Genomic DNA, 16,727 nt, shown 5'->3' with positions numbered 1-16,727 from the left:
TAGTTTGTTATACGGTTGGAAATATATTTGAAAGTAGAATATAGTGATCCACTTGCGTATTGACCAATCACAAATTTCTTTCGCAAAACAGACGGTGACACCCCGACCATTCCATAATGGTTACACAAAATACAAAAATAACCGTTAACTCATAGGATTCTGGATTAGTTGAAACTGTTTTTTGTCTCCTTTTTGATGTTTTTCTTGACGAAAGTGAGAAGTTTGTGAGAACTTCTTCACCCATTGATGAAGGCAGTCGGATCGGTGTCTCATGAATACTTATTATTTTAAAACTGTAATAGGCAATATTTGGGTAGAATTACGTTAATTATCACATTAATATTTTTTAAGACAAAAGGGCACTCATTGACCACCTTACGAATACAATAACTTGGTATACATAATATGGCTTTCAGTGCAGTTAACTTGACGTTGCAATTCATATTGAAATAGCGACGATCCAAAATCGAGATATTGTATCAATACAAATTGGTATACAACAGTATTAATGTTTTAAAAGAATTGACGAAAAAAACCTGGCGGACCAGTTAAAAATCAAGCAAACTGGTCCTGCTGGCCAGTTGAAGAAAAGACAAGGACAATTAACCCTGCTAAGATGCAGCATACGGCTTGAATGACCATCTCCTTTTTAAATGATGTATAGATTCGAATAACAAGACTTCCATTGAAAGACACGTTCACAAAAGAATAAAGCTCACAAGTGTGACAATTGGTTGGTTTCAATTAAATGGGGTTAAACAAAAGAAACGTTTATTGCCCACATAACTCCTTTTTGCAACTGACGTTGTATTAACTGATATTATCCATTTTTGTGACTGACATTTAGATTCTTATAAACAAATAACATTCATGATTAAAACAATTTGCAGTTGGGCAAACCCATTTTTCCTACGATGTATTGATTTGAAACTAGTATAAAATATGCAGATTCATTAAAAAAAGATTTCAACTCAAGATAATGACACTTTTTCCAGTTAAATGCATGAGCTAAACAAACAAAAATATAGAAAGGTTTAATGATATCGATGTTTAAAAAGTGCAAATTTTATAACTTTAAGACTATCTTAACTTATGTTTCTATCTTAAATGTAAAATATTGGGCTAATCTTACGTTTTTAAATATGTAAAAATATTGAGCTAATCAACTCCTCTGACCCTTTAACCAATTTACGAATCCCCATAAATCCATGCCTAAATGTGCGTTCTGTATGATGGCCATGCGTTCTGTCAGCCTGTGGATTTGTTTTGGCAGAACTCATGAAAAAAACTGAGTAAACACAAGATTGTTATGTTGCTTTAGGGTGTTTGTGAGTTTTGATTTGGTGGAAGAACAATCATAAGAAGGAACACTGTCTTTACAGTCTGTTGTCTACAAACCATTTAAATATTTGCTTAACTATTTATTGCTTTGACACGTAACCATTAGTTTTTTTTGGGTCGTCAATCTGGGCCCAATTTCATAGCGCTGCTTAGCGGCCGATTTTGTGCTTACTGTGCAATTTCTATTTCATAGCGCTGCTAACCGTAAGCACACAAAAAGGCATGCTAACCTTCCGGGCTTACCGCACGAAAATAAATGACGTCACAATACAAATTCATGGTAAACACGCAATACGGCCGCCCAATTTTCCTGCTAACCTGTGAAATACGCTAAGGCTTAAGCAATTTTTTCTGCTACAGTAAGCACGCAAATTTGCTTACTGTTAAGCAGCGCTATGAAATTGGGCCCTGGTTATAAGTGGAAGGGTCTGACGGTTACAGGTTACTGGTAGGGCATCTAACCAGCATGGATGAACTGACATCTTTCACTGAAGCACAACCTGAAAATATTATCAATAATTGTCTACTTTACCAAGTCTGTCTTTAACAAACTTATTAACTAAAGATCAGTATTGTCAATCGTTTGATCAAGATTAGCTTTGCATGGTGTGGATAAATAGGAAGAAAATAGCATGGTGTGGATAAATAGAAAGAATCAATAAATAGTAAATTTGTGGGTAAAACCAGGTGTCAATCTCTTCTCTTTTTTTTTTTTTTTTTTGGGGGGGGGGGGTGGATTGTTGGCTCTGAAAAGATAGTTTCATGAACTTGAAATACATTGATTTAATAATTTGGTAAACTAACCTATCAATCAATTGACTGTGAGCTACTCCAATATTGTCAACTAGATTGATTTGTCTTATCAGCAATCATCTATAATATTTGAGGTTTATTGAACATAACAGTATTTTGTATAGTTTTCATTCCAGACTTTTATCAGATAAAGAACTTTTACCTGAAAGGGCCATGGCCAGACTCAATTCGTCTCGGAGAATATCAAGTACTTGCCTCACTCCTTTCTCACCCTGAGAAACACAAACAATAATTCATAATTTTTTAAGTCTACACACATTTTTGAAAATAGTGAAAAACAAGCAAGAGGTTTGAATTTCGAAAGTGCAGCAAAACGGAAAAAAAAGTAAGTATAGAATATCCTAGCCCTGGCGGCCTTACACTTTCGTATTACAATACAGTGACAGAGGAAGAGTCAGCACCGAAGAAGAATCATATTTTTTTAAAGGGCTACAGAATAACACAGTTCTAGTCTTAGAACAGATACAGTGAAGGGAAGAGAAGATGGGACAAAATGTGTGCAGTAACTGCAATTACAAAGTAAGGCCTATCCAAAATCCATCGCCGAGTTGCCAAATTTTGGATTTAGCGTTTAGTGAAATCGGCCCATTTCCAAGCAACATGGAGTGGTGATGCAGACAATACGTACTTTGTAGGTTAGACCCCACCATATAGGTCTTCCAATGAACACTGTCTTGGCTCCTAGAGCTAGTGCCTTCAAGACGTCAGTACCAAGGCGGACTCCACCGTCCAAGTATACTTCTACGTTAGTGCCTTGAGTTTCAGCAATGACTTCTGGTAACACATCAATCTAATAATGAAACAGGTTCATTTTAAAAACTACAAGTTTTAATTGTTCACGTTTGGGATGTAAATAAGCATATTTTGTGTTTTTTTGTTTTGCAAAAAAACAACAACAACATAATATATATATTGAATTTTTGTCTTGAAATTGTTTTCAAATTGTAAAAATTGTACTTTTTTTCTTTATAAAATATCTCTGGAAAGAGCAAAGTAAGAAATGGATGCCAAGCCCAGCCTAAAAGCAGAGGGGATACAAATAACTATCTATCCCTTGTCGATCCGTCAAGTCCAGCCAAAATGTGGAAGAGATAGATTCATCCTTGGCTGCTCAAACTAAAAAGAGTGGTATAATACTCAAACATGACAAAATGTTCGATATTTTGCTAACAAAATGAGTGGAGTTTATAAAACAATTCGAAATGTTAGTCTAGAAAAAAATTGCTTTAAAACCCTCTTTCGATAGCAATTTCGATACATGTTACAATTTTAAGCTGTAAAACTTGACAAATAACCAATAATGGAAAAATTAACCTCTCCAACAGGTTAGTTTATCACAACAATTATGTTGTGGGTAATATAATTATAGCAACTTTTCTTGAAGTTGTTTTCAAACTGTTAACATTGTGCTGCTTTTTCTTCGTGAAATATTTCTTGGAGAACAAAGTAAGAATCGGGTGCAAAAACACAGCCAAAAAGTGGGAGAATGTATTGTCTATCCCTTGTTCCATAAAAGTGGATGGGATAGACTGCTGCCACATTATATCTAGTGTATCCATTGCTGTTCAAACATGACAAATTTGCAATGTACTGCTAAAAAAATTGCAAAAAAAAAAATCTCGAGCATGTTTCTTTTACACAGAATAAAAGAAGAATTTGTTGCTTGGAAATCAGTTTCGATAGCAATTATTTTTCTGACTGAAATGACAATTGAAAAAGTCTCTCCGTATAACCATAGAGCTATAGGACCCATGGTATAACGGTTCTTTTCAGAGCCACTACAATGGAAGATTTGTTATGCAGTCCAACTGCTCAATTCAAACTGCCTCTAGCTATAGGGCAACTTCGGTGGTAGTTGCTATAGTCTAGTCAATCTAAGCCAAAACATGGCTTGCCCCAGACAAAATTGCAACAGAAATGATTTTTTTTATGCAAGCGTCTCCTGAAACCCTCTAAACAACATATCCAAAAAGTAGAAAAAAAGTAAGCAGGGGAAGTATGTATAATTTGCATAAATTAGAAATTACCCTTTTCCCCCTTAAAATAATAATGCACAGCCTACTTTTCCATGGGAATGGTCACTTAATATTTTCCCTGAGCAAGAACAAATCCAAGATGACGGCAATTTTTCAAGATGGACCCCATTTTCCCGCCAAAACCGTCTTATCGCCAGTCTACATAATGTAAGAGAACTATATAATCTATTTAAAGGTGATCCGATGCAAATGCAAAACAGACTGTGATACTTGGGGATGTACCTGCAAGAAGCTGGGCTTGGAATGCTCAGTAGTGTATGGCCAAAGCAAGGGAATAAACTGTACGAATTCGCCTCAGGTAGCCACTGACAGCTTGAGCGAGGAGCTCAAATGTTCTTTACCCCATTTTAGTTCTTAAAACTTTTAAAACCATGTATTGAAGGTAGTGTTACATCAAAATCCGTTGCATACCAATTCAAATGTATGCAAACATCGCACTGTGTCTTTTCTGAATCTGTGATAAATAAAATGGTATTTTTATATTTGGGGGTCATGCGGCTTCTTCAGTTAAACACTGCATGCAAGTTAGAGTTGCTTTTGAATGTCTGCTATTAATGTAATAAAGTTGATAGTTGTTTATTTGAATATACCATTGTCACAAGTATAGTTTGTAAAATGGGATTACTATAGTGATAAATACTGAGAGAACTGCCATGTGACAATATTGTCACTTATAAACATTCAACAATCACATTTAAACATACCACAGAGTCTAAAGCATGTACATCCGCGTATCGGTTATTTAACTCAGATTATTACCCCCTTTAAATGCGTTAAATCGATTTTGGCGGGGAAAATGACCGCCATCTTGAATTTCTTTGTACTCATAATGTTTAGAAACAATGCAGTGACCATTCCCATGGAAAAAAATAAGTCAAAACATTTCTACTTTGTATAGGGTGAGCATACGTATTTTAGGGGGAAAACGGTAATTTTTGATTCATGCAAATTATACATTACTTCCCCTGCTTACTTTTTTCTACTTTTTGGATATGTTGTTTGAGATGGTTTCAGGAGACACTTGCCAAAAAAATCATTTCTGTTGCAATTTTGCAAACCATAGATTGACTAGACTAATAGTACATCTGCTCTTGAAGGGCAAAATTAAAAAAACGTCCGAGATGTGCCTGTACTCGGGTAGCCTTTGATCAAGGCGCTTCGGCCGATAATCCGAGTCCCCACTGAATTCCGCCATCGCACCCCAAGGGGCAATGAGTGAACCAATCCGCGAAACACTGTCCAATGAGTCGCCTGTCAGAAAGATTTCTAGGAAGTCTGGTAACAACATCGACCAGTGGTTGACACACGGTCGCTGCCCAAACTTCCTCCAATCAGATGACTTGTAAGTGGTAGTTTGGGTCAGGGTTTTGTAGACTTGCAACCCGACGTCTGAAACCACACAAACGTATTGAAATCCACACACTTAACCGTGTTGATTTCCACAAGCATGCCATGCCACTGAACCCTCTAATTTCAATCCAAGATGGCGCGGGTGACGCTTTTAATAGTGTAGATATGTACATGTACATGGGTACAACCATTGATCTCTACTATATTAGAGATCAATGAGTACAACCATAACCTAAGAAGCTACTGTTTGAAAGACGCGACCGTAGGTTGAAAGACGCGACCGTACTCATGACTTCGCTATATATGCACTGCACATACAGTGTACGTTGTTCGTGTATACACTGAGTGAAGTTTTTGGGTGCGTTCGTTTAGCTGCCCTGGGTCGACCCCGGTGTGTGGCAGTTTTTTTTCCCAGGACGAACGTGGGTAATTATCTGCACACGTTCGTCCTGGAAAAAAATACGCCACACACCAGGGTTGACCTGGGGAAGCTAAACGAACGCACCCTTTGTTGGGCACGACGCCTTGATCAAGGCGCTCCAGCCAGCCGCGACCTGCAAAATCCCAGTCCTCATCACTGAATTCCGCCAGCGCACCCCCATACATAACACACAACGTGCATGTAATACGTGCACAGCGTATATACACATACTGTACATGTGCATGTACCATCTGTATGGTACACTATGGTACATGAGTACTTTGAGCCACACGCACGAGGTTGAAGACACGACCGTACTCATGACTACGCTATACTGTTCTCGCTGTACAATGTACTTCACAATGTATATACGTTGTTCGTATTATCATGGAGGAAGGAATAGAAGGAGCTCGAACGACCCGCAAAACCGCAGAGTAACTAAAGAATACTCTGACAATGCCCCTGTCTGACCAGTGGAAAAAGATAAGAGACCTCCAGCTGGACGGCCGATTAACGAGTAGGATTAAATCTCTTTGTACAGAACGTGTGGTACCGCCAGTCTGCGCTCTTGCCTGCGTGTAAAGTTGAATCATTGGAGACAAGAATTGTGAATATATACGTTTTCATTTACCGTTTGTGGTGTTTCACGGAAACATCATGGCATATTTTTACATTTTTTGTGACTTTCCGGTCACATAGCGGTGGTTCAAAATTTGGGTATTAGCACACGAGGGTGGTTGGTATTCAATTGTGTTTTTCGATATGGTGAGCACAAGTGTACACAATTTTTATCAGGTCTCAAAAAAGTTGTTTTTCTGTATTATATCCATACGACATACGACATCATAGTGGAGTGAAGAACCAAGTGCGCACGCGCAAACTCACATACGCCAGGTCGCCCATTGTCTGTGTAAGGTATGTGGGTGATTATATGGTGGCCCTGAAGGGACATCGCATATCGCAAACGTGTGCGCATACGTATGCAATGTCGTGAAACAATTCGCAAATATGTGCGCACACGAATGCAATGTCGTGAAACAATTTGCGAATATGTGCGCACACGTATGCAATGTCGTGAAACAATTCGCAAATATTATGTGCGCACACGAATGCAATGTCGTGAAACAATTCGCGAATATGTGCGCACACGTATGCAATGTCGTGAAACAATTCGCAAATATGTGCGCACACGTATGCAATGTCGTGAAACAATTCGCGAATATGTGCGCACACGTCTGCGAATATTATTTGCGATGTCGTGAATTTTATTGCATACCATGTTGCATACCTTTGAATAAAATGTCTAATGATCTGGGGGGTTTCTTTCCAACAGTGAGATAAGCGGTAGTCATTGCAGCAGTAGTCTTTGTTGTGAGGCAAGCGAGGCGTGTGGTCGTCCTTGGCCTGGTGCCAAGTTCCTGGGTATACACATGCTTTACAGAGGGAGCCTGCTGTAGCGCCACAGTACTCCCTAGATCGGTAACAAATTATCCACAACTATGACATCATCCTAATGGTATGCAACATGGTATGCAATAAAATTCACGACATTGCAAAACAAATCGCACTCGTGTGCGCACATATTCACGATTTGGTTCACGAAATTGCATACGTGTGCGCACATATTAACGATTTGGTTCACGAGATTGCATACGTGTGCGCACATATTCGCGATTTGTTTCACGACATTGCATACGTGTGCGCACATATTCGCGAATTGTTTCACGCCATTGCATACGTGTGCGCACATATTCGCGAATTGTTTCACGGCATTGCATACGTGTGCGCACACGTTTGCGTTATGCGATGTCCCTTCGGGGCCACCATATTATTACGAGGTGTCGTTAAACGGTTGCGGTACCCCGGGTTCGACTGTTGAAGTCCCTTCGCGTTCGAGCTCCTTCTCTTCCTTCCTCCACTGCGTGCAGTTTTTGTTGCCGAATCGTTTCCGCGCACCGGGCCGGGGCACACTACGCCAAAGGCTACACACTACACAGCCTTGAACCAGTAAAGCTAGTACTCGGGTGAGTGAGAAGACAGTGATCTGTGAAACACAAAAACAAAACCACGTGAGTAAGATATAAGTTTGGATGGGGATTGTGTACTACTTGAACAAAAAAAAACATGCTACCGGAAGACATGAGATTTTAACTTTACTGATTTCGATAAAATAAAATAGCAGTGTGTTTAGAAGTGATGTTTTGTTGTGGAAAGGTTGAAATTCCTTTAAACATTGACGTACGCTTGCTGGAACACCGTCCAGTTGTCTTCCTCCATGATTAGACACCATTATACCATCCACCCCAGCCGCCATTGCTTCTCTCGCACATTCCCCTGCATGGATAAAGTCAAATGCAAACATGCTGGTATAAATTAAATGGTTGAACAACTCCTTTGTAGCATTTTTGGTTGTATATGTCTATCGATATATTATTATCGGTCCATAGTGTAAACAAAAAAAGTCTGAGGGTGAGTAACTGTAGCTCAAAAAATGGGTACTTGTCACACAGGCCTTATACCTCATTGCTATCAATATGTAGTTTCCATTTAAAAAAATTCATGCCGTGGGCACACAGTCTTTCTATTCATCACTTTCCTCGAAATCATTTCAACGCAAAAATATCATTGAATTACTAGTAAAAGAGTTGTTGGCAGACTTTTGTTTGGTTGAGTACTGAGTTGACGTGGGTGTTCGGGTGCTCTGGATATTTGGTTTATCAATTGAAGATATTTTATAGGCGGGTCACTAAAATGTTCAGCCCCATATTGAATACATTTTTCTCTTGTTTACTCAAAAACAAAGTTAGCATAACTTACTTAGTAACTAGTAACGGAGAGCTGTTGATAGCATAAACAATGTGAGAAACAGCTCCCTCTGAAATAGCGTAGTTTTCGAGGAGTAATTTTCCACGAATTTGATTTCGAGATCTTAGATTTAGAATTTGAGGTGTCGAAATCAAGCATCTGAAAGCACATGTTTACTTCGTGTGACAAGGGTGTTTTTCTGTCATTATTATCTCGCAACTTAGACGACCAATTGACTCAAATCACAGTTTTTTTATTTTATGCATATGTTGAGATACACCAAGTGAGATGGCTGGTCTTTGACCATTACAAATAGTGTACAGTGTCTTTAAAGGCAGTGGACACTATTGGTAATTACTCAAAATAATTATCAGCATTAAACCTTACTTGGTGACGAGTAATGGGGAGAGGTTGATAGTATAAAACATTGTGAGAAACGGCTCCCTCTGAAGTGACGTAGTTTTCGAGAAAGAAGTAATTTTCCACGAATTTGATTTCAAGACCTCTAGTTTAGAACTTGGGGTCTCGAAATCAACCATCTAATCGCACACAACTTCGTGTGACATGGGTGTTTTTACTTCCATTATTATCGCGCAACTTCGACAAACAATTGAGCTCAAATTTTCACAGGTTTGTTATTTCATGCATATGTTGAGATACACCAAGTGAGAAGACTGGTCTTTGACAATTACAAATAGTGTCCAGTGTCTTTAGTACCATTATCCCATTCCAAATGTATTGTTTATTTTCTCTATTGTCTTTGATAAAATACCTGACATGATTCCTTTGACAATGACAGGTAGATTTGAGAGACTTTGAATCCATCTTATATCAGACCAAGTAACTGATGCTGAGAGCTCTAACGAGTCGCATAAAGGTAGAAGACAACTTGACTCTAAGTTTGGCAATCTGAAAGTAACAGTGTCAACAAGTCTTCAGAAAGTTGTATGATGAAAAAAAACACATATTAAAATTATTTCTGTTAGCTGATTTTGATTTGGTTAACCGATAGGGTTCAATAATTGGTTTATTGTAAAGTAAAATCAAAATCAAAAAGATTATTCTGGCTATAATAATATTCAATGCCAGTGTCAATTCAGGCTTTGAAAGACTTTTCACATTAATTTGAAAGTACAAACACAAATTCAACAATACCCTTGTGTTTGTAGCTTTTCTGATGAAGTTTATTTGTTTGTTGTGCATTTTTATTTTTTTTTGTAAACGCTGTTATGTAGCTTTTTTATGGGGAGCGTTTTAAATACCTGTTGTTAATTATTATTATTATTATTATTATTATTATTGTTATTAATACCTGACTTGGGGGTTGAATCCACCATATCGATTATCATCTATTTTGTTGCCAACATATGGAGTGTCGACTGTAACCACGATGGCTTTATAACCAGCCCGCTCTGCTCTATGTACTAGCTCTGCTGTTATTTCCCGATCCTTGAAGATGTAAACTTGAAACCAAAGATGGGCGGTGGGTGCTGCATTTGCAACTTCCTCGATGCTACTGTTTGAGTAGCTGCTAAGAATCATTATGACGCCCACAGAAGATGCAGCTTGTAATATGAAAAACAAAAACATATTGGCATACGTAGTCAGTTGGACAAAAACAAAAACTCAAGACAATTATTATTAGAAAACTATTCTGAAAGTGAGAAAACAATGACTCAAGTGTTTTGTTCCATATAACATTTCAAAGGACAAAGACCACCTGTTTAATTAATACAAAACGGCACTTCGTGGAAAGTTAACTTGCATTGTAATATCAAAGGAATTCTAAAAGTTATAACTGTTTATTCTTATGCAGATTCTGGATAAAAAATATGAACAACGAAACGTTGTTTTTTTGTAAGCTTCTTGGCGCCGAACATCTGCAAGTTTGCACTTGCAATTTTACCGTATAGAGAATCTCTCTTATAAGTGTAATAAAGGAACATCTCAGAATTGGATAGAAAAAACTCGGCTAAGATCACCGATTTACATCAAACTTACACGGGGAGTCTAATGATGATAATGGTAGAAAACATTCCTTTGACTGAAATGTCATATCTGATGAACAATAAATTAAACTTATTTGGAGTTTATCGCTCAGTGAGCGTTCTATTTTAAATCGATGGTAATGCAAAATGTGTTATCATTTTTTCACTTTTTTCTCGTGACCGCTATTTTCTCGATTCGCTCGGCCTCATCAGCTGCCAGGTCTATCCAGGACTAGCATTGTTGTCCAAGGCTCTTTACGAAAGCACCGGCCCGCTGCTATGAATTCAAGAACTGCATAGATACTATACTGCACGGTACATAACAGTACTTGATACCGTGGGGTCGAAGCATGTTTTTTCCGAGGTTGTTGTACCTCATACAACGAGGCCGCGTTGTAACCTCGTTGACACCTCGAAAAGCCATGTTTCGACCCCATAGTATCAAGTACTGTTATGAACCGTGCAGTATAGTAGTATCAATACAGTTCGTGAATTCAGAGCGGGCCGGTGCTAATCCAGGACCGCTTGGATGGGCTATATCATTTGGTTCAGGCCAGGCGCTGAGGCCGAGCGAATCTGTGGGTATGCTATAGTTGCAAGGTCAACCTTATTCAATGATGTGTGTGCATGGCTCTCGGCGATCATCAAACACAGAAAGCTTTTGCGCGTTTGGGGCCAAAAGTTTTCATTATATATAGTGCTTACACTGACAGCATCTGTTTTGTTAGCAAAAAAACAATTATGTTAGTTAGTTTGGCCTACCCCTTGCTGTTGCAGTTTCCCCATCACTGCACACCAGTTTCTGAAGGCCTGATGGGCTTATACCAAAAGGAAATGGTACATGCTGGCCAAGAATGGTTGCTGATAAATCTCTCTTGGAAACGTCTCTTAAAACCCTGGGACGGATGCGAATTCTTCAAATGTATAAAATAAAATAATTTGGCAACTTTAAAAGACACTTTTTTTTAGCTGTGTGGTATAGTGGTTAAGTTGGATTTTGCACTCCCAAAAGACCACCCCCGCTCCCAATACACTATGGCGACACTTTGCATGTTTTACTGGACAAACTGCTTGATGGAATGACATTTGAAAACACCAATGCTCGAGATGCATATTCAATGGTTAGCTAAGCTGTTTCAAAATCCCATGTAGAAATATGGTAGAAACAAGGTAATTACTATCCTTCTGAGAGATCGTCAGTCACAGCAATAGCCATGCATAATAGCTACTTTCCTTCAAGACTGGCCTGCCATGCCCCCACCGATTTAGTTAGCTGACCTCATCATCATGATAGTGGTTTTCATTTTTGCATTAGCCCCAACAAGGTTAAGCTACATAACAAATCTGTCGATCGTCCCCACCCGACCGTTCAAATACCCGACCCCATTTTTTTATCATAAAAACGACATTTACAATAATCTTTTCGGTCAAATTTTACAGCATATACTTTTTAAAGATGCTATGTCAGATTTTTGGCCGATTTGACCCCAAATATTTTATTTAAAATTCAATAGGTATTTTGATGGGGGTCGAGAAAGTTACAAGCTTTCATTTGAGCCATTGCTCGAAAAAGTCCGCCAATAATAGTAGCAGTGAAATACAATGTTTAATGTTTGGGGCCAAAAATCTGACATACCATCTTTAATGTTACAGGTTAAAAACGATGTTTAAAGAACTAGGTTTTATTCAACTTGGCAAAAGCAAGAACGATTCTTCAAATGTTTACTTTGGCTACACTGCGTTTTAGTTTTTCGAAAATGTTTACAGAAAAAGTAATCTAGGAAATAAATTGGTTTGACAAAACAATTGAAAACATCAAAAACACACAAACCCTACGTTTTAAAGTGATGTCAACAAAACTGCATAATAAGCAAAACACAAAATTAAAATATAAAAAACTCCCTCCTCATCCACAAAAAAAGACGATCAACATGTTGTTTTGTTATGTGGCCCATATGAGTAGAATGGACCTACCGACTACCGTTTGAACTATAATGAGGTTCGTTCTGCGTGAACCCCAGTCAAACCGTCCTGCTTCAAATTGGGTTTACATTGTTGTGACAGGGGCCCTCACTTTTCTTCTTCTGCTGAACAGCTTTTATAAAATTGGGCATAGGGCCTATTATGAAATGTTAAAGGAACACGTTGCATTGGATCGGACGAGTGATCGGAGCATATGATTGGAAAGATGTTGTAAAAGTAGGATACAATGATCCACACAAATATGCCTCGAAATTGCGTTGTTTACCTTTTGCTTATCTAACTAACGGTCGGCCATTTATGGGAGTCAAAAATAAATTTGACTCCCATATGGCCGACCGTGTTAGTCGACGAGATAAAAGGAAAACCACGCAATTTCGAGGCATATTTGTGTGGATCGTTGTATTCTACTTTTAAAACATCTTTCCAACCATATCCATTTTATAACAAACGGTTACAAACGCTTTTCAAATACCAACTCGACCGATCCAAGGCAGCGTGTTCCTTTAAATACGCTGGTTAGGAAGTTGTTCTGCTACAGTAAGCCCATTAAGCGGCACTATGAAATTTGGCCCACCAGGGCTAAGCATTCATTCAGCTCAGAGCGAGTTCTGGTTCTACATACCTTTTGAATGCATTCCGATTGTCATGGAGGGTCTGTTGATCATCTGCACCACAACTGACAAAATTAAAGACACTTCGAGGAAGATTATCTCGTGCATACTTCTCAAAGTCATCCAAACATATCATTTTGATGTGGTATCTTATTGTTTATAAACCGGCAGCCTAGATCAGAGCACTCTGGTTAAAGGAACGAGGTACCAATATTTGAGTACAGGAATTAGTGGATAACCTCCGCATCGTTGGTGGCGTATGTACAAGCGGAGAGCTAAGACTAACAGTGAGCGCAGAGTGTCGGTGTGCACGTGTACAACTTGTGGTTCATGTCGAGAGAAAGAATCAGCTAAGCATTTCGCTGAATACAGAGGCCTTATTATGTGAGGTGCCTTATATCATTTTCTGAACGTCTGGACAAAGTTGTGTAACCCTTATAATTAGGAGGAATGACTAAACATTCATGTGCAAAAACAAGGCCGGAGTTATACAGCCTTGCCTGTTATCTCCTTTTCCAAACAGTGGACTCTAATCTATAATTGAATCTTCGTGCATGAAAATATTTTGTGGGTTTGACCATGGTTTAACATTGTTTTGAAATCTGAAACTGAGGAGTTAAAACCTACAAATTCCATGTGACAATTATTATTTAAAAACCGCCGGCCAGTTTGTTGCTGATTGCAGGATTACTGCTCATCCAGTTTGTTGATTAAACCTAGCTCTATGATTCAACCATGGAGATAGAAATAGTTCAACAAGGATGTCAATATAAAAACACCCTCGAGCTGAAAAAGAAGGGGAATACATTCCGAGTTTTTTCAGACAAAACACGGGAAAACTTTAATGGAGCATACCCGTATGCATTGGAAATCTTGTTATAGCTTGTGCAAGATCCCAGTGACATTAATTTTTTTGCGATGTTTTTTTAAATTTTTCTCAAAAATTGTCTTTCCATAAATGTTTGCTATTTCTAAAAATGTTGTTGTAATTTTCACTATACTTCTGTAAATTCATATATTATGTACTTTAATTCGATTCCATGCCCTTACATATTAATTTAAGTATACTGCCTTACAACTTCGGTTGGACTTCTTGAACTGTGATTGATGATCTCACAATTCAATTTTGTCACTTTTATCGTGATACATTTTACTTGCATAAATTTGCGTAGTTTATTGACTGTATGACTATCTGTTACTACTTAAAGTCCAATGCTCTTTTTGATGATTAACGGTAAGTTGTATAATTTCACTTTTACAACTTAAAAACAAGGCAATTTCATTCCCCAAGATAAATGCTATGTGAGGAATGTCACCAATTTTATATCATTTCTAATTTTAGAGTTCCCCCACCGCCAAAATCCTATATACGCTCTGCCCAACATTCACTCTGGTGGAGAATTAGCCTTCAAGAACATTATTTCCTGCGTTACATCGTCACATTAATATTTATTATCTGCGATGACATCAAAACACATTTAGTGGTCGTCACACTAATGGGTAAAATTAAATTTTATAATTTTCACATAAATTCAAAATTTACAAAAGCAACCTGTACAGTTTTTAAGATGTGCCCACTGAAGTGTACGATCCGCACTGCCCTCGATCATGAACAAAACATAAATACCGACAACAACTCACGACCCCTCACGACCCCTCACGACCCCTCACGACGTACCCCGGTATTTAGTGCGACCCGGAAATACACGTTGTACACGTTGTACACGTTGTACGATGACTTTCGTGCAAACTCTGCTCTTTATCTCATACAAAATGCTACATTTCAGCTTCAAAATGCCCTGAAAAAGCCTGCAAAGCTATCAAAATGTTGTTCAACATTCCAGGAGACATTTTAGAGAAGAGTAAGTTTTAGGTTTGGGGGGTTTTGTAGATAAAAACAGCGATCTTGACGAGGAAGAAATGTTGAACGAAGGAATTGATCCGACCATAGACTGCTGATATGTACATGTAAAAGCGAAATTCTGGGAGGTAAAAATAATATTCCATCTTAAAATGTTTACCTATATAGAAAGATCTGATGATGTAGATTTCAAAAACAGCACTCAAAATATTTTTGAACTTCTGGAAATTACCAAATTTGCATAAAATATGAAACAATTTAAATTTCAAAATAAAAATATGAATTTAATAATGACCATATTTTTTTTCAAAAGCCAGTTGGGGGAAAAATATATTCTTATAATATAGCACTATACGTAAGCTTTCAAATGATGCATAATGTTAACATATTTCCAAGAAGTAAACCAGACATTTTAATAAATAACCTGAGCACATGCAAATTTATTTAAAATAAGGTCGAGTTGAAAGGGAACAGAGTGCTTAAGCAGAAATGGGGCTTTTATAGAACCCTTTTGCTTTCTTTGCTAGTAGTAGTGCGCCCGTTAAGCAAAAAATCGACCGTTAAGCAGCTCTAATGAAATTGGGCCAAGGTGTGGCCCTTTACGTCATGCCTTGATCAATACCATTGTATTCTTTAGTGCATAATCACTGAGTCGTGTCGCTATATAAAGTGTATGTTCCAATGTCCAGGAGCGTGTGGTTGTAGAAAATAAATGATTAGAAGATGCCACCCAGCTATATAGATACCTTCTTTAGGTCCTAAAAAGCAGGAAAATACATGTTGGCAAATTTGAAAATGTGGCAGATGGCGGCCATCTTGGATTTAAAATGTCCACTATTTAAATTATATTTTTTCTTCAACTTTGGCTGTGAATGTCATAAAACCGTGATTAGTGTGGCTAGAATTGCATATAAAGCAATAAAAGGTACAACTGAATTGTTTCAGATGATGGCGACCATCTTGGAATTCAAAATGACCGCCTCTATAAGTATTTGTTTCCGTTACTTTGGCAATGTTGTTGGAAAATCTTGTTTTGTTGTGACTAAAGTAACATTTGCAAAGAATAAAAAGCTGAACAAGCTAGCACTAATATAATAACATCAAGTTAAACAAATATTGGTTCATTAAGTTAAGGCCGCCATTTTGAATTTCAAAATTGCCGCCTATCAAAAAAATGCATCTTTGCCTGTATCACGGTCTATGACCCTCACAGAAACTTGGTGTAGGTGTCTACACCCATGTTTGCAGGGTCAATGAACCCAATAAGATGGTTATATTTGATCATTTGGTTTAAAGAGCCATCTTGAATATCAAAATGGCTTCAAATTAAATGTGGTTGTTTGACAGACTGTATCTTGGTCTGTGGAGACTCATAGATGTAGGTATACTGGCAAGTTTTACGGTTCAACAAACCTAATACAAAAATATCCATCACAGCTAACGATGACAAACTGACTCCAGATCTTGCCCAGAAGTGACATGCCCTGGCTTGGTCTGGGCCAGTTAATGATATATCTG

General features: G+C 38.0%; 2 protein-coding genes across 6 annotated transcripts in view; one reads left to right on the top strand and one right to left on the bottom strand.

Annotated features, from left to right (window-relative positions):
• Window positions 1-13: 13 nt before the first annotated feature.
• Window positions 14-13,663, bottom strand: LOC139934026 (2-Hydroxyacid oxidase 1-like). The gene is made up of 8 exons (XM_071928303.1): window positions 13,360-13,663; window positions 11,517-11,668; window positions 10,079-10,331; window positions 9,539-9,675; window positions 8,204-8,295; window positions 2,783-2,944; window positions 2,297-2,366; window positions 14-1,841 (listed from the first exon to the last, which is right to left on the bottom strand). Exons 1-8 carry the CDS (start codon window positions 13,482-13,484, stop codon window positions 1,777-1,779), a joined length of 1,056 nt encoding a protein of 351 aa, XP_071784404.1. The 5' UTR covers window positions 13,485-13,663; the 3' UTR covers window positions 14-1,776.
• The window catches only part of LOC139933993 (steryl-sulfatase-like), a 23,036-nt gene continuing 14,122 nt past the window's right edge, over window positions 7,814-16,727 (top strand). For 2 of the 5 annotated variants that reach the window (XM_071928282.1, XM_071928263.1), the window contains exon 1: window positions 14,149-15,210. The gene's annotated coding sequence lies outside the window, so the exon portion shown is untranslated. Of the gene's footprint in view, window positions 8,031-13,665; window positions 13,738-14,148; window positions 15,211-16,727 lie in introns of those variants that run through there. The other 3 variants (XM_071928256.1, XM_071928250.1, XM_071928273.1) reach the window with 3 other exon arrangements.

This window comes from Asterias amurensis, chromosome 1, assembly GCF_032118995.1.
Source record: "Asterias amurensis chromosome 1, ASM3211899v1".
Taxonomy (NCBI): domain Eukaryota; kingdom Metazoa; phylum Echinodermata; class Asteroidea; order Forcipulatida; family Asteriidae; genus Asterias; species Asterias amurensis.
Note: the sequence above shows the minus strand (reverse complement) of the source record. Positions and strands in the feature narration are given on the sequence as shown.

Coding starts and splice junctions, on each gene's coding strand:
- LOC139934026 (XM_071928303.1), bottom strand. CDS start 13,484: ATGATATGTTTGGATGACTTTGAGAAGTATGCACGAGATAATCTTCCT. Junction 2,367..2,782: donor GGTGGGGTCTAACCTACAAA/GTACGTATTGTC, acceptor TGTGTTTCTCAG/GGTGAGAAAGGAGTGAGGCA. Junction 1,842..2,296: donor TCTGGCCATGGCCCTTTCAG/GTAAAAGTTCTT, acceptor TAATATTTTCAG/GTTGTGCTTCAGTGAAAGAT.